The sequence below is a fragment of the Notechis scutatus genome, chromosome 2 (genome assembly GCF_049901735.1).
Source record: "Notechis scutatus isolate UNSWTSFEM ecotype Mainland chromosome 2, rNotScu1.2, whole genome shotgun sequence".
NCBI lineage: Eukaryota > Metazoa > Chordata > Lepidosauria > Squamata > Elapidae > Notechis > Notechis scutatus.
Genome location: NC_142010.1, coordinates 215,648,060 through 215,669,360, shown reverse-complemented (window position 1 = coordinate 215,669,360; position 21,301 = coordinate 215,648,060). Strand labels below are relative to the sequence as shown.

General features: G+C 32.9%; 1 protein-coding gene across 1 annotated transcript in view; it reads left to right on the top strand.

Annotated features, from left to right (window-relative positions):
- The window catches only part of DMXL1 (Dmx like 1), an 83,633-nt gene that overhangs the window by 30,733 nt on the left and 31,599 nt on the right, over positions 1-21,301 (top strand). Inside the window, exons 21-30 of the mRNA XM_026673533.2 lie at positions 701-798; positions 1,822-1,987; positions 2,950-3,202; positions 3,756-4,825; positions 5,434-5,625; positions 5,861-5,937; positions 10,667-10,794; positions 12,395-12,643; positions 19,850-20,025; positions 20,435-20,574. Coding sequence (XP_026529318.1) covers positions 701-798; positions 1,822-1,987; positions 2,950-3,202; positions 3,756-4,825; positions 5,434-5,625; positions 5,861-5,937; positions 10,667-10,794; positions 12,395-12,643; positions 19,850-20,025; positions 20,435-20,574 — 2,549 coding nt within the window. The remainder of the gene's footprint in view (positions 1-700; positions 799-1,821; positions 1,988-2,949; positions 3,203-3,755; positions 4,826-5,433; positions 5,626-5,860; positions 5,938-10,666; positions 10,795-12,394; positions 12,644-19,849; positions 20,026-20,434; positions 20,575-21,301) is intronic.

Genomic DNA, 21,301 nt, shown 5'->3' with positions numbered 1-21,301 from the left:
GCAGGATAGTTATGAGCTATCAGAAACTGCATTCACATGAGTTTATGACAGTGATCCCCAACCTTTTTTACGCCACGGCCCGGTACCGGCATCAGCTGGGCGCCGCGGCCCGGTACCGGCATCAGCTGGGCGCCGCCATCTTTTTGATGAAAAAGTGCTTCCGGTGACCTCACGGAAGCATTTTTCATCAAAGATGGGCTCAGCGCTCGTGAGCTTTTCCGGTAGAAATGGCTTTCTACCTGGAAAAGCTCACCGAAGCGCTATGGCGCCGCCATCTTTTTGATGAAAACGTGCTTCCGGTGAGCTTTCTACCGGAAAAGCTCACCGGAGCGCTGGCGCCGCCATCTTTTTGATGAAAGCGTGCTTCCGGTGAGCTTTCTACCTGGAAAAGCTCACCGGAAGCACTTTTCATCAAAAAGATGGCGCCAGCAAGCCAGCGGCCTGGTAGGACTTGTTCCGCGGACCGGTACCGGTCCACGGACCGGTGGTTGGGGACCCCTGGTTTATGAGATTTCATGCAGGCAATTGATCAAGGGAGAGAAAGTGTTTTCTAATTCTACACTAAGCTTGAAATGCAAGAGGTTTGCTAGAAAGTAAATCACTTTCAACATAAAATTTACCTTTTATCAATTTTTCTGAGCAAAATAACTATGACAAAATACTACATTTGTAACCATAAAATTTACTATTATCCTTTCAGGTCGCTAAAGCAGCCTTTCAAAGAAACAATGACCCTCTGGATGCAGCCATTTTCTATCTTGCAATGAAAAAGAAGACTGTGATTTGGGGACTATATAGGTACAATTTTATAGCAAAATTTAATTCAATATATATTGCAACTAGTTTTCTTGCATTCCTACTACTTGGTAGAAGTAGTAGACATTCTACTACTAAAGGACATTAAGGAGCAATATAGAGCGAGATAATCTAAAGGACATTAAGGAGCAATATAGAGCGAGAGATAGAGAGATTGCTCCTTTATGTACTATTGAAGTACCTTCAAAATTTTCCAAGCTTCTAAATTTCTCAATTCTTGAACTCAAGTTAGCTTTTAGATCTACAGCATAATTTGTATCAACACAACTGGGCCCCTTTCAGGGATAATATAATATAACATAACTTCTACATTTTTACCTGAGGCTGTACTTTTGTGGGCATCTGATAGAAATATAGAATAATAAAAAGAAACAACTAGGATATAGAGCAGCACAGGCTATCTGTTATCTATCCAGATATGAATCACCAGATACAAAACAGAAACAATAACCTTCAGTGATATGAAAGTGATTTCTGTTGAGGAACTCAGTTGTTGTTTTTTTACATAATATGGGGTGCATGAAACAATTCAAGTGATAAATAAATACTTAAATTTTGATTAAATTTTTGGATTCAAAGTTTGGTTTAAAACAATATAAATGAAGGGAATGGAAAGACATAATTGAATGTGAATTCCCATGCTCTTAAAGACCAGAATATAGGAGCTTTGTTTAACTAGGCAATCCTCCCAGCTTCAGAATCTTTTATCAAGCAGTTTATCACTACTGAAAGTTTGAGAAATATTATTTTATGTGCTTTATTTCAATATCTTCTGATGGCTTATTTTTTCCATGGCATTTCATCTGGGTGTTTTTATTCTATCATAAGCATAGTACCCAAGTTAAATATTGGCCATTTCTAATTGCACACGAAGAATTTTAGCAGCAACTTGATTTTTAAAATATGCCATTTAGAATCTGAGAGCATGGTGTTTTTTTTTTGATAAACATAAATTATTCAGTTTTTTTCTGTACATTGTGACTTAATAAATGATTACATTGGCAGGTCCCTAAAAGATACTAAAATGACACAGTTCTTTGGAAACAATTTTAGTGAGGACAGATGGCGTAAAGCAGCACTGAAGAATGCTTTTTCATTGCTAGGCAAGCAACGTTTTGAACATTCTACAGCATTTTTTTTATTGGCTGGTCACTTAAAAGACGCCATTGAGGTAACTAATATGTTTTCTTCAGATTATTGAAAGAGATCACAGTGCATCTAATAATGTATTTACACAACCAGTGTTTTAATAGTACAAGCAGATTTGAATGTTACATTGAAGTCCAGCTATATGATTAATAGTATCCTCGAAATATGGGTTGGTCAGATATGAATATAAATATGGTGGTAGACTTAAACTGATTTAAAATAGGAATAGCTGTGTCCAATGTCTATACAAAACAAAAGGAGGAGTATAGAACACTAAAATATGTTTTAATACAGAATATAGAAATGGAGAAGTTTTCAGTCTAAGGAAGCCTTGTGGCTCATTGGTTAAAATGCAGTATTGCAGGCTAATTCTGCCCATAGCCTGAAGTTTGATCGAGGTTAACTTGGTCTTCCATTCCTCCAAAGTTGGTAACAGGAGGATCCAGGTTGTTGGGGCCAGTATGCTGACATTGACTCAGAGAGTGCAGTATATACTTTAAGACTAAGTGCTATTGCACTTAGTATAATCATGCTGCCATCAAGTCAAACATGAGCCATCCTTAAGTAAATCCCATATATTCTGTTAACTGCTATATATATGAAAAAGCTGAAAAACATGCATAAGAAGGTAACCAAAATGAACATTTTCTTGAACATTTTCCTATGAGAAAAGGCAAGAATATATGGGACTCTAGTCTGGGGAAAAGGGAGGAGGAGAAATTCATAAAGGAAAGATTTATCAAAGGCTATTGGCCTTGAAGATGCAATGTTATTTCTAGTTTGTAAGCTGCATGCCCCAAAAACCAGTTGTAAAGGAACAACAGCAAAAGAAGGTTAAGCCTCCATATTATCTGTGTAAATATGCCAAAGGTATCTGGATGGCTGCATACATAATCCTGGGGTAAAATAGGCCAGTGTGTTTCTTATTTCTGTTTGAATCTTTTTTAAAAAAAAAATAATCACTGTTTTGTTTATTTTAATTAGGTCTGCCTAGAGAAATTAAATGACATTCAGTTAGCTCTTGTAATTGCACGACTATATGAATCAGAATTTGAAACATCTGGTACTTACAAATCAATTCTTCAGAAGAGAATTCTGGGAAGTAAGCCTCATTCCATGGAAAGTCCATCAAAACCACATTTTGACCCTTTTCTCCGAAGTATGGCTTACTGGATTTTGGAAGAGTATGGACATGCTCTTGATACTCTTTTAAGCCATCCCACTTTGAATGATGAAGGTAAGCTGAAACAATTTAGATCTACCTTTGGAATGTGTGCATGTTATTAAATATTAAACAAACTCTTTTGGTAAGTATGTAATATTCTACATATAGTCCTGGGTGGTTCTCATGAATGGTGAAGAACTGTGGCCAGTGATTTTGAAATGATCAAGTGTTATCTAAATGAAGCATACTACTAGACGTACAAAACACTGTAGGTGTTGATTCATTTTTACTGTGTCACAATGATATCCCAAAACATCATCTTGAAGCTTTCTATGATTATTACAACAATGAATGGAACCATACTGTGATGGAATAAAATATATGCATTAGAGAAAAGGCTTAAACATTTTGTGTGGTGCCATGTTAAGAAGCAGAGTAGACATACTGAACAAGATGATCAACGATTAGACTTTTTTGTGTGTTCCTAAAATACAAAGTATATCTTTGTTTCCTTAGGGGTATAAATGTTGTGTCACAATATTGACAGCGAGATAATATTTGAATTTATTTTAGAAAATTTTAGAAAATAAATTCTTCATTATTTTTTCATGTGATATCTTTCTAGATGAAGGAAGCTTCTCAAACTGTAGCCCTTCGGTATTTAATTTTTATAATTATCTAAGGACGCATCCTCTCTTGCTGAGACGCCATTTTGGGTCTTCTGATTTATCTTCCACAAGGATATGTGTAACAGGAGAAAATGGGCTTGCAGATGAAATCAATTTAGAGGAAAGAAAATTATTCTTTACTGCAGCATATACACATTTGAAGTCAGGCTGTCCTATGTTGGCTTTAGAAGTATTATCGAAGATGCCTAAAGTGGTCAAAAAGTCAAAGTGTTTAAGAAGAACATTTAGCTTAAGAAACACTAGTAAAGAATGTTCACCCTCTTCTCCAATGCCAGTAGAATCGAAAGGTGACCAGTTTTTCAGGACTGACAGGTCAGAACCAGTGCTAAATGGTTTAGGACCATTATCAGATGCTTCATCATACAAACATTCAGATCCTGATGCTTTGTTTGATTGGAGTCAGCAAGCTACAGTCTTCCAAGATGACTCATTGGAATTAAAATGGGACAGTGACAAAGATGAAGAATGTGAGGATTCTTGCCTTGTAATGAAACCTTTGCAGAAGATAGCAGATGAAAAAACAAATGAAGTTAGTTCTAGCTGCACTGAAACCTACAGTTCGGGAGGTAAAAATGATGTCTTAGCGTCATCAGAAGACATCATTTGTGTACAGCTGAAATTTAGGGCATGCCTGAAGATTCTTACAGAGGAACTTCGAACATTATCCACTGGCTATGAAGTAGATGGTGGAAAATTAAGATATCAGCTGTATAATTGGCTTGAAAGGGAGGTGGTAGCCCTTCAGAAGACATGTGAATATAATATTGAAGCAGATGATTCTCAAAAAGAAATTATTCCAGTAATGGGTGAAAATTCCTTGAATGAAAGAACTGAAGACCTGTCAGACATACAACTAAAGGAAAATATTCAAAGAAGACACTGGCTTATAAAATACCAATCACTTCTGCGAATGTTTCTTAGTTATTGCATCCTCCATGGGTCTCATGGTGGAGGCTTGGCATCTGTACGAATGGAACTGATTTTGCTTCTGCAAGAATCTCAACAGGTAAATAGAGGTGGGGGGTTTGATTGATTGAGCTTGGACTTAAATAATACATAATAATTTAAATTAATTACTAGCAAGCTATTTTTAGCTTATGTGCTTATAGCAATTTGATCAAATATTTATGGCCCTACATCTAGAATGCTAGATTGTTTTGAGCTATATATTTATAATTTTGTTTTCAGAGAAAAACCAGTAAATTCCAGGTAACTTTTTCTTAATAAAAATTTTCTAAAAGTTTATGCTTCCAGTATTTGAACTTTAAGTTTCCTGAAAATGAAAATTGAACTGGAAGTTTGGAAGAAAAAAAAGAAGCTTTGTAGAGCAGATATAGATTGAAACCTTAGCCTAGAAAACAGTTATCTTCCTATTAGTCACTGGGCCAGTATTATTGTTCCTAGACTTTATTGCAGTCTAAATAAACTTTTTTCCACAAAAAAATCTGGATTCCTTGTTTTCTTCCACCTTTAGTGAATTTTTGCATGAAAAAGGAGAGTAATTATTCCAATTAACATTATGTCAATATGTCTGTGTAGGTATAGAAAAAATTCATCTTTGTAGGAAATTTGAAAGTCAAATTATACTCTTTATTTTTCATCCTATTTATAAAGGAATTTTCGGAGCAATCATATAGTAATAGTGTATCTGAGCAGAGCACAATACCTCTTCTTTTTGCCTGTACTGCAAGTGCCAAAACAGTGGTGGCCAATCCATTATTGCATCTTAGTAACCTGACACATGATATACTACATGCTATTCTTTCTCTTGACTCTCCACCCCACCCAGATGTACAGAATAATAAGGCAAGTATCTATAATTTGACAATTTTTACATATTTTACCGATCTTTTTAAAAAGATTTGTAATTACATTAATTGCTGTAATTATACAGCCATATTAATATTTTTATGTATATTGAAAGTCGTTTATTTTAGGTTTAAATAAATAGTTACGTAATACCTTGCTTGAACAAGTAAAATGAAAACAAAGGATTCAAGATCATATGCATAATTTTGTCTGAAATATGTGTTTCTTCCAGATACACGTAATGCACACATTAGCAGCATCTTTATCAGCTTGCATTTACCAGTCTCTCTGTGGGGGTCATAACTGCAGGTAATTTTTTTTTTTACAAAAATGAGTATTTTTGCACAATGATAACATTTTTATTTTTCCCTTTTGTGAGGTAGAATCAAAATTTGGTATAATCCAACAAGATTATATATTTGCTTGTACAGGTAGTACTTTAGAATAAAATAGAATTCTTTATTGGCCAAGTGTGATTGGACCCACAAGGAATTTGTCTTTGGTGCATATGCTCTCAGTGTATATAAAGATACATTTCTCAAAAATGATAAGGTACAACACTTAATGATAGTCATAGGGTACAAACAAGCAATCAAATCATACTAGGCAACAATCAATATAAATCGTAAGGATACAAGCAACAAAGTTACAGTCATTCAGTCATAAGTGGGAGGAGATGGGTGATAGGAACGATGAGAAGATTAATAGTAATAGTAATGCGGACTTAGTAAATAGTTGGACAGTGTTGAGGGAATTATTTGTTTAGCAGAGTGATGGCGTTCGGGGGAAAAACTGTTCTTATGTCTAGTTGTTCTGGTGTGCGGTGCTCTATAGCGTTGTTTTGAGGGTAGGAGTTGAAACAATTTATGTCCAGGATGTGAGGGGTCTGTAAATATTTTCACAGCCCTCTTTTTGACTCATGCAGTATACAGATCCTCAGTGGAAAGCAGGTTGGTAGTAATTGATTTACAATAGTTCATTTAGTGACCATTCAAAGTTACAATGGCACTGAGAAAAGTGGCTTATGATCATTTTTCATACTTATGACCATTGCAGCATCCCCATGTTCATGTGATCACAATTAGGATGCTTGACAACTGGTTCATATTTATCACCGTTAATTTGTCTCAGGGTCATGTGATCACCTTTTGCAACCTTCTGACAAGCAAAGTCAATGGGGAAGCCAGATTCACTTAACAATTGGGTGTCTAAGTTAAGAATCTCAGTGATTCATTTAACAACTGTGGCAAGAAAAGTTGTAAAGTGGGATAAAACTAATTTAAATGTCTCATTTAGCAACATAAATTTTGGACTCAGTTATGGTCGTAAGTAGAGGACTACTTTTATTCTTCAAAAACGGGGTTAATTATTCTCTGATAATCTAAAGTACTAGGACCTCAATATAAGAAAAGCTATAATTCATCAGTACCAAGGTTAATTGACTTCTGGTTGCACTTCCATCGTGTTGGAGCAGAATCTGCGATTGTGTGCAGTTTCACTCTGAGCTCTCTCATTGGAGGGTCTCAATTGGGACCAGAACCACCTTGTAGGGGTGGTGAAGAAAGGGGGACCGTCTGGCAGGTCGAGGAGAGCGCATCTCCCCTCCCTGGTAAGGAAAAACCCCTCCATGAAAACAGGAGGCAGTCTGGAAAACTAAAACTCTGCTGGAGCAGAGAAGCAGTGAATGGTGTGGATTGGGTGATATACATCAAACTTTAAGGTAACCCTGATAAAACAAACAGAAAAGGATTCTCATTAAGAACTGTACTAGCTGCGACTGGGAAGTGAGAGAAAAACTGGGAGACACAAGGAAGTTACTTTTTGTGGAAAAGAAAAATTAAAATGGAAAGTAAACAATTCAGAGAAAAAATTTTAATTAAAAAAAGAACAACAAATTAGAACTGTTGATTGGGCGGGATTTGGCATGAAAAAGGCATTATTTAAAATGCTGAAATTGTTCGAAAAAGAAAATAACAGCTAATTTGGAAAAATGGTTAAGTTTATAAAAGCATAAAGAAAGGGGGAGGGGAAGTGTGGAAAGTGAAAACTGGATTAAGAACGCCATCTGTTGACAAAAGAAAAATCCTGCAGATCCCTTCAAACTAACGATCTAAAAGGAATTATATACTAATATGACCCCAGAAAGTTGAAATATTAAAACTAAAAAGCGAAAAAATATATGAAGACATTATCCCTGAAACTATTGGTTATTTTTTGTGTGGAATTTTTTGAAAAGGAATAGACTGATTAAAATTGGAGAATAAAGAGGACTTTGACTTTTAAAATTAAAGAAAGATGCTGGTTTAAATAAAAACAAGACAATTGAATATTTGGATACAACAAGCAAAATAAAGATGAGTGAAATGTGTAAAGAAATAAGGTTGGAACTTCAAGCTGCGAATGACAGAATGGGACAGAATTTTGGACTTATTTACTAAAATACAGAGTACAGAGGAAAATCCAGAAATGGTGACAAAAACAACAGAAGAAAGAAGACAGAAGGGGAGGAGTCAGATAAAAGAGAAACCAGCAAAACACAGCAAAGAGAACAACGAATAGCATAAAAAAACAAAAAGGAAATTAAATCTGAGGTGTTAATGATTGATGTAATAAATAAAGGAGAGATCACTTTGAAGGTTAAACAAAAGGAAAGGAAGCTACAGAAAGAAGAACAGGAGAGGGTGGGGATAAAATTTGATAACGGGGGGAAAAAAACAGCAGAAAATTATGAGAAAATAGGAACGGTTAAGAGAAAGGGCCAAAAAATGACCGAGAATGGAAACCAAGCTAAGAAGATATGAACTAATATAGCAAAGAGAGTTAGAGATGATGGCTAATAATGGGAACGATGGGGATTCCGCATGAAGGGGTATTTTAGTAGTTTAAATATATATAGTTAGATTGTGAGGAATTTGGAATTAATAACATTATAGAAATATTAAAGATATATAAAATAACAATTAGAATAACAATAAGGATCAACAATCTAATTGGAACAGATATGAAAATAAAATCTTAAGATAGGATTATTAATCAAGATATATAAGTATGGAAGATATAATAATATGTAATATGGGGAAGAAAATATGTGGAATCTGATAGAGAATATATATATGTTTATAGTAAATGATAATACTCTTAATGGATTATATAATTTGTTACTTATTTGTATAAGGTAATGAGGGATATGAATATCGCAAAAATGATTATATTATATGCTTATATAATTGGCTATATGAAAATAAGATGGAAAATATAATTTGTGTAAATGTGATGAAGTTAGAGGGAAGGGTATGCATAGATATACATGACAGTGGCTAAAGCAATACTATAAAGGAGATAAAATGGTGAACAATTTTTAAATTAAGATGGTAAATGAATATAGAGAATGATTAAGAATAAAGAGAATGATACAAAGTAATGTATGAAAATATAAAAAGGGAAATTGGTAATGATGTGAAATTAGAAAAGAAAGCTGTATCTGTGATTATGGTCATGTTTGATTTAAAATGTAAAAAGCTTGGAACCACACTGTTCATCTAAAGAGGTATTTAAAGAAATAAAAATAAAAAAACTATTTGCAAAAAAAAGTACCAAGGTTAATTTACAGTATGGCATTCATTAAAAATTATTACCATTGTTATTGCCTATGTTTTCATCTCCAGATTATATTTCTATAGTTTGGGAATCCATACTTTTTGACATTAATTTGTATTTAACTAACTATAATACTGACAAATACAATTATTTTACATTGTTAGCTTAATCAGAGTCTACTCGGCTAATGTTAAATTGGCTAACTTAGTAAAACTAGAAATATAAGAAAGGCTACAAATTCTTAGATCAGACATAACAAGCAACTGATTAAAACAAACTATAGCTTTTTAATGAGGTAGATCTGGCTTGCAGATATCTAAAACTGGTTTTTTTCCTCATTATACTTTGCTGTTTCCTGATCATCTCTGCTAACATCACATTACTTGTATTAGAAAACATTAGGTATCTGAGAATTGGCAAACATGTAGATGGATCTTTATTACATTCCTAGTTTCTCATGAATTATATTACCAGTAAAGGGTTAGGTATACTCTTTCAAACATAGTTTTATTTATTATTTGCTGTAGCACAATATGGTTTAGAATTCATACATTTCAAGCAAACATATGAGCAGGGGGGGAAATTTCTTTTTGTGACATGTTTCACAAAGCATGGATCATCTTATTAAATATTTCCTTTAAATCTGCTTTTTTCAGTATGAACACTCATAGAAAGAGTTAAGATTCTGCGTCATAACTATGAATAACCTGAGCAAATATTAAGACAATTCTGGATTCTTTTATGTCTAGTATTTTGACACTTTCACAAGAGATTTCATGAGATTTAATATTTTGAAGGTCATTTAGGCTGCAATGTGAGAGCACATTTGATGCAGTGGTTAAGTCATAAGGTTAAAAACAAGGAGACCATGATTTCTCATCCTGCCTTTGGCACAAAGCTAGGCGGGTAACGGGTCACTTTCTCTCACCCCTAGGAAGGAGACAATAGCAAACCACCTTGTCATATAAACTGCAGGGATTTTTCCAAGAACAATTGAACAGGAAAAAAACAGATGCCATATAACTATGAAACTATTTGTCACTATTTTAGGGTTCATGCAAAATAAATGTGTGTACTATAGAACCATCCATAGTCTTTATTTCTAGCGCTATGTAATTATCTTTCTCCATAAAGGTTAGGAAGAAACAAGGAAGTCCATAAATTAAGTCATGTACTTTCTGTTTCTGAATGTTAAGTTTACCTGATTTTAGTAATAGTATTATAGCACTAATGTATTCAGTAATCAATTTTAGTTTGAAGCTGACTTTAAATATAACATAATAACATATCACAATGCAAATTTTTTGTAGCTTTTCAGCAGCTAATGTTATTAACACTCTTGATTAGAATGAAGGAAATAGTTAAGCTAAGTAAATCATGATTGACCATTATATTCAAATAATACCATAATTAATACTGATTTTTTACAATTTTTTAATAGTTTATTGCAAACAAACCAATTCACTGGGATGATTTATCAGACGTTGTTGCTCTCTCATCGGCATTCTGTAAGAACAGCAAGCTCAGATGAAACAGTAACACCAAATACTGCACCAGCTCAATGGCCAGGTAATCAAGATTTAATTTTCTTAATGGAGTTTTGAACTGTCTGGCTTCTTTGAAGTACAGTATATTGTTCTTTGTTACAACATCAAGTTTAAAATAGTTTCTATCCTGTTTCTTCTTCTGATATGACCCTCTGGCTATTAGTTGTTTTTTCTTCCACTTTAAATTAAATACAGTATTAGATAACCTCACGGTGATTAATTGTCTTTAAAAATTAAGGCATAATTCATAGATAAATATAAGGCATAATGTGATTGTTTTTAACTGGCTTGTTTGGTTATTTTGGACTCTATAGTTACATTTAATTTCCTTCAGATTAATATACCTAAACCAGGCCTGTTCCCATTTAGTTTAACAGATTCACCAAGTCAACCAGACTCTGCCTTGATTGATTAATTAATTAATTAATTATGGGAAAAATATCCTTTTGACTTTAGTACAGAGTTCCCAACCTTTCTGGTTGGTGACCTAGACAGAGGGAGGGGCAGGCACCTTTACACGCACTTATGCATGCATGAATGGGGCCGCATGCGTGTGCATGGGGCCATGACCGTACTCACAGTGACACTAGCATTCGCGCAACACTTGTGGCAACCCTAGCGCAAGCATGAGATGTGTGTACGCATATGCACACACTGGCCAGCCACTCATACAGCCTGATGGCCAAGAGGCCATGGCCCAATAGTGGGCCACAGGTTGGGAACCTCTGGTTTAATATTCATGATGAATGCAACCCATGACCATACTGTGTTCTTCAAAACCAGAAACATGGTAAAAATGAATTCTGGTGGAAAGCTTTTAATATGAACCTCAAAATTTTCTTGGTTAAGCAACAGTACTTATAAATTTTTGTATTATCCAAATCCATGAAAGATGAGTTATTTCATCCACTTCTTTTGACATTGCTGCAATGAATACATCAGGTTGACTTTTTCATCGTAAATACACTAAAAACGTCAATTAGTAATAAGGCAAATAACTAAAAAAAAGAAAACATGATAAAGAATTTTGTAGTTCAAAAATAAAGCATAAGGCAGTACAGTAAAATAATTAATAAATGAAAATAGCCAAATCATAATAGGATAAATCAGAAACAAAAACGCCAGTTGTTGCGAAAGGCATATAAATTTAAATCAAATAATAATCTGTTCTCTGCATAAAAAAATCAATAACAAAGGAAATTCAGAACATAGCATGGGATGCTTCTCTATTTGGGAAAGAGTATAAAAATGTGTAGAGTTTATAGTAATAAGAAACCAGGAAACATATCTTGTAACCTCCAGGAAACCCATTTTTCCCACCCAGCCAGTGATTCTTCAATCTTGCTAAGTTCCAGATTTGTGGATTTTGACTTCCAGAATTTTCTATAATGGTCATACTGTTTGGGAGTTCTGGAGGTTGGTTCGGATTTCTGCAGTTGCCAAGACTGAGAAATGGTCCAAACAATATTTTTATAAATGTGTTTATTTCAGTAAAAATTTTACACTAATATTATCAGTGCCCCCTTATAGTATTTTAGTGTTTCTGGAGATAATTGCAAATGGCTTCTCTTGTCTTTCTTTGTATATGATTTATAACTAAATGGCACTTCCTATCTATTCAGGGATAATGGATTTAATACGATTACTGAATCAAGCTGGGGAAGAAGCTCAGTCTGGGATCACAGTTTTGCTCTGTGAAATTCTTACGGCAATCTACCTTAGTCTCTTTATTCATGGTTTAGCAACACATTCCAGCAATGAATTATTCAGGATTGTGGCCCATCCTCTTAATGAGAAAATGTGGTTTGCTGTCTTTGGTGGTGGTGCAAAGATTCCCAAGAAAGGACCAATTCAAGAAACAACCAAAATGGGTTAGTACATTATTTTTTTCTGTACGCAAATATTTACTGACCTCAGTTTCTTTCTAGTTTTTATACTGTGTATGTTACCAGGGTGGTGTAGTGGCTCAGCAATTAAGACGCTGGGCTTGCTGGCTGGAAAGTAGGCAGCCCAGGTTCTAGATCTGAGCTCCACGTGATGGGGTGAGCTCCATCCTCAGCCCAGTTTCTGCTAGCCTAGTAGTTCAAAAGCATGCAAATGCCAGTAGATAAAGTAACAGCGCTCTGTGAGATCATTCTGGCCACATGACTGTGGAAATGTCTTTGGACAGCGCTATCTCAATGGCCTTGAAATGGAGATAAGCCCTACCCCCTATGTTTGGCAATGACTAGCGAGATAAAATCCACTGGGACACATTTTTTAATGTTATCATACAGTGACAGAGTTCCTATATAATACTAAACCTTAATTATCATTACATACATGAGCAGAAATATCAAAACATAAAAATAGTATTTTGTGTAGCCATCTCTTCCTTCCAATTTAAGGAAAGAATAAAGTAGAATTTGGTTTCACTTTATTCAAGTGTTGATTTATTCCTTTTGAACAAGAAAATAAATAAAGTAAGAGTGAAAAATCAGGTTCCAATAATCAGGAGGATTTCTATTAGTGCACATGGTTTAATATTGTGTATAATATTCCTGTTGTCAAAAAATAATGTAAATCTTCACTTTGTATGCATGCCTACTTATGGGAATACGGTTCTATTCAAGGAAGCTAGTGCCGCAGTAAATAAACTATTCATAATTTTAAGCATAAGTAAAATTGTTGCCTTATGAATGTATAATGTATACATAAAGAGTCCTAAATAAATTTGAAAAAGGTTCTGTTTGGAAAATTAAATCATTTTCCATTTGTAACCTTTTAATGTTGACAACATACTGGTTGAACATTTTTAAAAATGTTGAAAAGTTTGTTTTCTATTATGTATGACAGCAATATTCTATCTAAGCGTAGTCTTATGTTTTCTCTCTTTGGCAGGTAGGCACTTCCCTATGCCTAGCCCACACCAGGTAGTAGTATTTTCTATGGAATGCGTGGGGTTTACCAAATCTCTAACAACCATCAGTACTCATAGTCCTATCAAACTTGCAGGCAAGATGCTAGCTTCAGTTCTAGGCATTTGAATCTAGTATTGATATGTGATGTGACCTTGCATAAAAAAATAATCAAGCAAAAACAGTCTCTTTGTAAGTCATGATCTCTGATCTGTGGTTTATTGTCAGAAAAATTAACCAAAATTTCAACTATTTCAAATCATATACTTGGTTATTTTCATACTAAATTAGTTTTAATAATGAAGGAAGACCATGACTTGCAATTATCAGAACTATTCCAATATATTTGTGTCCATCAAGCTGCTTGTTTGTGTCACATGACTGTATGCATGTGGCTATGAATTTTTGTTAGTTTAGCCTAATTTTTTTTTAATGAAAAGTAATTTATTAATTGAAGATTAGTGTAGATTAGCAAATAATAAAAATGTATAATGGTGTTTACAAATGATAGGAGTATACAACTGATTTTATTTTGATTATAGTTAGATATGTAATTAGCATGTCTGACACCAAAAGATCTTTGGAGAGATGGATCCTGACAGACTACAACATTGGGCCGTATCTAACAAAATGAAATTCAATGTAGAGAAAAGTAAAGTCCTACACTTAGGCAAGAAAACCCAAAAGTACACATACAGACTGGATGAAACCAGGCTCAATAGCAGTAACTGTGAGAGGGATCTTGGAGTCTTAGTGGACAACCAGCTAAATATGAGCCAGCAGTGTGAAGCAGCAGCCAAAAAAGCTAATGCAATCCTAAATTGCATTAATAGAGGGATACAATCAAGATCAAGTGAGGTACTAATACCACTCCATAAAGCCTTAATAAGACCACACCTAGAATACTGCATCCAGTTTTGGTCACCACATTATAAAAAAGATGTTGAGACTCTAGAAAAAATACAGAGAAGAGCAACCAGAATGATAGGGGACTGGAGACTAAAACATATGAAGAATGGTTACAGGAACTGGGCATGGCTAGTCTAGTGAAGAGAAGGACCAGTGGAGACATGATAGCAGTCTTCCAATATTTGAGGGGCTGCCACAGAGAGGAGGGAGTCAAGCTATTTTCTAAAAATCCTGTAGGCTAGATAAGGAATTATTGGATGGAAACTGAACAAGTAGAGATTTAATCTGAAAATAAGGAGAAACTTTCTGACATTGAGAACAATCAACCAATGGAATAGCTTGCCCTCGGAAGTTGTGGGAGCATTATCACTTGAGACCTTCAAGAAGAGATTGGACTGCCATTTGTCAGAAATGGTGTGGGGTTTCCCGCTTGGGCAGGGGGTTGGACTAGATGACCTACAAGGTCCCTTCCAACTATGATTATCTGTTAATCTGTTAAAATAATGGGTAGAACTCAGTTCAGCCAGAAAACACCATCTTTGACACAGGACTAAGATTTCAAAAAGATCTCTAATCTATGATCTTGTATTGAATATTTTTACTACTGATGTCAGCTTTCTTTATGAAGTACATAAAATTGATTTCAGTGAAATTCAGATAAAAGAAATTAATCTGTTAATAGATTTTCTTTGCATTGTTTCAGAGGAGGAGGCATAATTGATTTATTCATTTAACTCGGATTTGAATTTTTGGTAGAATGTTTTTCAGGGTTTGTGTTTGGATAGAGACAAATAGAAAATTATATAACTTTTCAGAGTAGACTGATACTACTTAAATGTATATTGATAGTACTCAACCTATGACTACTATTGAGCCCAAAATTACTGTTGCTAAATGACACAATTGTTAAATGAGTTTTGCCCTATTTTACAACCTTTCCTGCCACTGTTGTTAAATGAATCACAGCAGTTGTCAAATTAATAATACAGTTAAGTGAATCTGGCTTCCCCATTGATTTTGCTTGTTTTGCAAAAGGTGGTTCCATAATTCTGGGACATGCAACCTTTATAAATAAGAATTAGTTGCCAAGCATCCAAATTTGAATCACATGATCATGAGAATACTGCAACAGTTGTAAGTGTGAAAACTATTGTAAGTCACTTTTTTCAGTGCCATTGTAACTTCAAAAAATCACGAAACAAATGGTTACTAGTCAGACACTACCTATATGTAGTTTCATGCACTGGTTTGTTTAATGATTTAAACATTCTAAAAATGTGAATAAAAATTATTCCTTTTAAGGGTAGTTTACGTTATTCAGGGTTGCAAAAGTGGTTAAGATGCATAGATATAAGGACTGCGAATTCTAGGCTTGCTTTAGTCATGAAAGCCATCTGGATAATTTTTAAGTCAGTCAGTCTCTCTTAGCCCAACCCCACCTCATAAGATTGTGTAGAAAATAGGTGACAGAAATATTAAGTATGTTTGCCATCTTGATGTTGTGTTTATGTGTGTTTGATGTGTGTATGGATGGATGGATAGAAAGAAAAAATATTTCTATTGGTTACTTAAATTATTTATAGCTGGCTATTATGTTTATGAAATATTTATATATTTCATAATATAAATATAATATTTATATTTAAAATATAAGTAACTGGGTATGGTTGGAATAAAAAGATATACTTTTTAAAGATGTCAAGACATAAGTGTTGACTTTTAGTGTGCTAAAGAGAAGAAATCACTAAATTAAAATGTACTATCTCCTCCAAAATTCCAGTTTTGGAGAAAGCTGATATTACTATAGACTTTATTTGATAGGAAACATAATCCCAATTATTTCGGAATATCATCTGGATTGTTAGTGGATTAGCATTCTGGTTATATACAATGACGTAAACATGCTTAAGTGGATTTGATCAATACATGTGAAATAAAATAAAATTCTTAAAATAAAAAGCTAAGATATATCTCAGAAAATTTAAATTGCCATTATCTTGATTTGTGGAAGCATGTGAAAATAGGAATTCATAGGTTGGTGACAGTTGACTATTATATTGCTGTGAATAATACTAATTAAAGATCTCAGGATCAAAGTTATAATAGGGTAATTGAAGAAATGTTAATAAAATAAAGTTATAAAGAGTTTTTTTAATGGAGTGTGCCTGTTGTCCATTGTATAAAAGGAAAGGTAGCAAGAATGAATGCAATTTTTTTTTTTGAAGAATTAGTTTGTCAAGTGTCCCTGGAAGGTGTTTGACAGAATTTTCGTTAAAAATACAGATGGTGACCATGAGCACTATTTGGGGATTGAAATGAAGCTTTATATTGTGGAGGGGCTGCATAGACCAGGTTTATCTCCTTCAGCAGTAATTAAAAAAAATATGATGTTATTTGATTCAAAAAAGTACATGAATAACCTTGAACAATGTAAAGATTTGTGAGAATATGGACCTGAAGATTGCTTGTTCAACTTGATAAAAATAACATGTGAAAGAAGTAAAGCATACATAAGAATCATAGGAATGCTGAGCGCATGGTTCTGTATTGTGGGAGGAAAAAAACAAGAATATGTTATGTCTCCCTGGTTGTGTAATGCAGTTATGGATGAATAAATACAGAAAGTAGAAGCTTGTGGTGATATCAGAAGTGTGTTGGGTGGAGTACGAATGTGTTTGTATTTCAGGTATGTAAAAACCCAAATAATTTGCAATACATGTTAGAATATACAGTGCAAAGGGGAACATGGATCTGAAAATGAATGTGTCAAAGAGCAAAATAGCTATGATTGAAATGAAAATGGAATAAACAGTTGAAACAGTTATAAATTGAATAAAAGAAAATCTGGACAAAGAAAATTAGTTGTGTAACCTACAAAAATATTTTTTTCTCCTTATTGAGGCCATTTCCCTACTATAAGTATTTTCGTACCACCTCTTTGTGTTGCCGAAGTCATCTACTGTATCTTATTTCATTAAAACAATTATTGGGTGATTCTATGTAGATACTGTAGGGAAGTAGTGGAGAAACAGAATCAATATTCAGAATTCATTCAGACACTCTATATGATGAATAAATATTATAGTTAATTTTAATGATTTATTATAAAATGTATATTCATTAGGGATCAATAGCTGTTCTCTGAATAGTTTAGATATTATATGAATTCTTCAGTTTACTTAATTGAAGTGCTAAAAAACCAACCTCTTTTGTGCCCAGAAAACCTGATGTTTAAGTGCTAAAAGCATTAAACAATTCAAAGTTTCAGGTCAGCTTTGAAATTTAAAAGCATATAAAAATAGGCCATTGAATAGTTTAAATGTAAAAATAACACCTTTAAATGATAGCATACTCTCTGAAAAACTATATAAAATAATTTCCTGAGAATTAAATTGTAGTAAGAATGAAAATATGGCAAAATCTTTTTATTTGTTTTATGTAAATAAAAATTTTAAATACATTATTAGCAAATAAATTAGCATGAATTCTGTGTAAGTTGCATACCTTACTATTTGGTGAAATAAATAGGACATTTGTAAAATGATGATACAGATTACAGAAGGATGCTGTATATTCAGAGTTACATGTTATATTGAAAGCAAATATTTCAATAATTTTGAATGCTGGATTTTTAACTGCAAATATATATCCATTTAAAATATTGCATAAATGGGGTAATCTACCATTCTTTCAAGTAAAAACATTTTACAGAATAAATTTGTAGTTTACTTCTTTTTAAAAAATCCACATTTTAATTTAATTATATTATTTCCCAGTATATTTTAAAAAGGCATGCCATGCCAAAATAATTCTGTGATATCATTCAATTAAAATTAGATCAAACTGTTTGGAATTTCAAATGGCTAATGGAATGCAAATTGTGATGAGTGTTGCAACTTTCCATTGCAAGCTGTGGAATGTTCAAAATGTTGCTGCTTGTGCAAAACATGATACAGTTTATGGGTTTTGATACTAAGGCAGTGTCATTTCAGAATGCTTTTTAATTTATTTTTATTTTAGTATTTGGAGTAGTATTTGACTGAATTGGCTTGAGCAACTTCTGTAGGCTTGGGGCCATAATTCTTTCATTCTCTGTTATGTCATTCTTTTAGAAAGACAAAACATCTTTACTTCTCACATCCGTAATTCTTCCTCTCTCAAAATGACAGTCAAAGATCATATCAAGTAAATATAGTGCCTATCTGCAAGTCCTTAAACAAGTGTGTTATTTCAGATGGTCATATGATTATTATGGAAAGCAGTTACAAAATTCTTGGAAAGAAACATTTGCTTTAAGAACTTGTAGATAGGTGTTACATTTGTATCCCGCACATTTTAAAGAACATTTTTGTCTTTGACAAAAATAAATTGTTCACACCTTTATACCGCAAGAGTTCTTATAACTTCAAAAAAATGGTAAACCATGTTTAAAGTGTATTTCTTTAAAAAAAAATGGTAATTTCATTTTTTATAACATGTTTAAAGTGGCTTGATAATTTTATAATTAATGGGTTAATAATATTGCCCACTGAAATAGCAAATTTATTTTACAGTAGGGAAGATTGAATGGGAATTAGAAATAAGCATATTTTTCAGCCTCTGTATCATGTAACATTTTGTTCAGCTTATTATTTTGTGCCTCCATTTCAATATAAGAGTAAGCTTTATTTTATTTAGTTGGAAAACTAATGTTCCATAGTAAGCAATGCATGTGCATGCTTGTTCTGGCTAAAACACTTTGAACTGTAATATGTAATATTTGATATATCTTTAGCATTAAGGTAAGTGAGATTTTCATCTTTATATATTAAATAGTTTAATGACAATTATTTTGAAGTAACATTTATTTTCAGTAAAAATATTTATACATAGACTTAATAGAGAACAATGAAAAAGGAAAAAAACGTGTATACCCGTGATATGTTTATATTTTCTATTATAATGCATCTCTAAGAGTTTATAAAATTAAACATATATTAACATATAAGCATTGAATATTACTGTTCTCAAATGTATACAAAAAGAATGATTATGAATCATTTGTTTAAAATGCATTTCAAATTTTCGTGGAAACGTAAGCAAAAATTTATAAACAGGAATAAAAGCTAGTCATGTTATTGTTTGATTGCAATAATTAAACATAACAGGCATTGATTTATAGTTCTTGCTATAATTAAGCATGTAGGTTATAGTTGATTTGAAAATGAAGATATCATTTATTTATTTGATAAATTTCATTGTCCTAAAAAGATGAATGTGGTTTTTTTATAGCCTCTTCTCCTATAGATGATGGTGAGAAGCAAAATAAGCGGTTTAGACTGACATCAAAGTCATCATCAAAAGAAAATTCACCTAGTATTTTACCTGGAAAAGAACAAGACACTTCAATTTACAAAGAGAAATTTATTCCTCCTGAACTTAGTATTTGGGACTACTTTATAGCAAAGGTATTTTTTACATTGTTGGAAGTAAAACTTGTCCTGCTGTTTCTTGTCAAATAAAAAATCTATCTCTATCAATTCCTTCTTCAAACTTGTGCATCTACAAATGATAATATTTTCAAATAATATCTTAATCTCTGCTAAGAAATATAAGAATTAAGCTTGCATTCTTACATATATATATCCTATAAATGTAATAAATAAATAAAATAATAACACCCTAGAAATACATAAAATGCCAATTCAATATAAAGGCAAGAGAAAGGCTAGTATTTTTCTTACCCTGACAAGCAAAATAGTAACACTTCAACAATATATGTCATATTTAAATCATATTTAAATTTAAACACTAAATATTATTTATTATTTAAATAAATACATGTAGTGTTTTTTTAAACTTGTTTTCTTCTTTTAGCCATATCTTGCATCATCCCAAACTAGATTTGAATATGATTCAGAAGAAAGTCAGGACAGCAGTGATGAAGATGAAGATGAAGAAGGAGCGTTCTTATCAGATTCAAAACTTCAGGAACACTCTAACTCAAATTCATTTAGGTATAAATTATTACTGAATTACTGAATACAGTTTTTTCTTTACACAATTCAACAATTTTTCAGGCATGTTTTCATTCATCATCTTACATTAGGTCATATATTGTATGATGCTAATTTAGAGTTTTCCCTGTCTTTTGGTTGGGTCAGCAGACTAGTCGGAAGAAATCCTCTAAAGCGTTTGATATTTCAGCAATGCATTGTATATTTTCCTTGAATCCTGCAAATTAAACACACCACAGTGTTCTCTAAAGCAAACTAAGGTACAAAACTCTGGTTCTAGTTTAGCACAGGCAGAAGAAATTATATAATTCTTTACCAAAGCTAAGGCTTTTCAAAATTTGTATTGCCATGGTTTCTTAAAATTATTAATCTATTGGCATGACTTCCATCCCCTATTCCAGTGATGGCTAACCTTTCAAATCTTATCTCAAGAGTGGCCTTGCCTAATTACAATGTTTTATCCAAAGAGAGTTTGAACAGCTACTTTATAGGGTTGAAGTGTATGTGGGGAAGAAGATTGCAAAAGCATTATAATTAGGGTTAAATTTAAAATAAAATATTAATTATTTGTGTCCTTATTTGCTCTTATAATAAATTTAGAATAATGTATGCTACCTTGTAATAGATATGTTTACAGTACTAAGAGAAAAAGGGTTAGCTAAATAGTTAAATACACAATATTTTTGGTTTTCAGCAACATGGATATTGCTGGAAAAACAATAACATA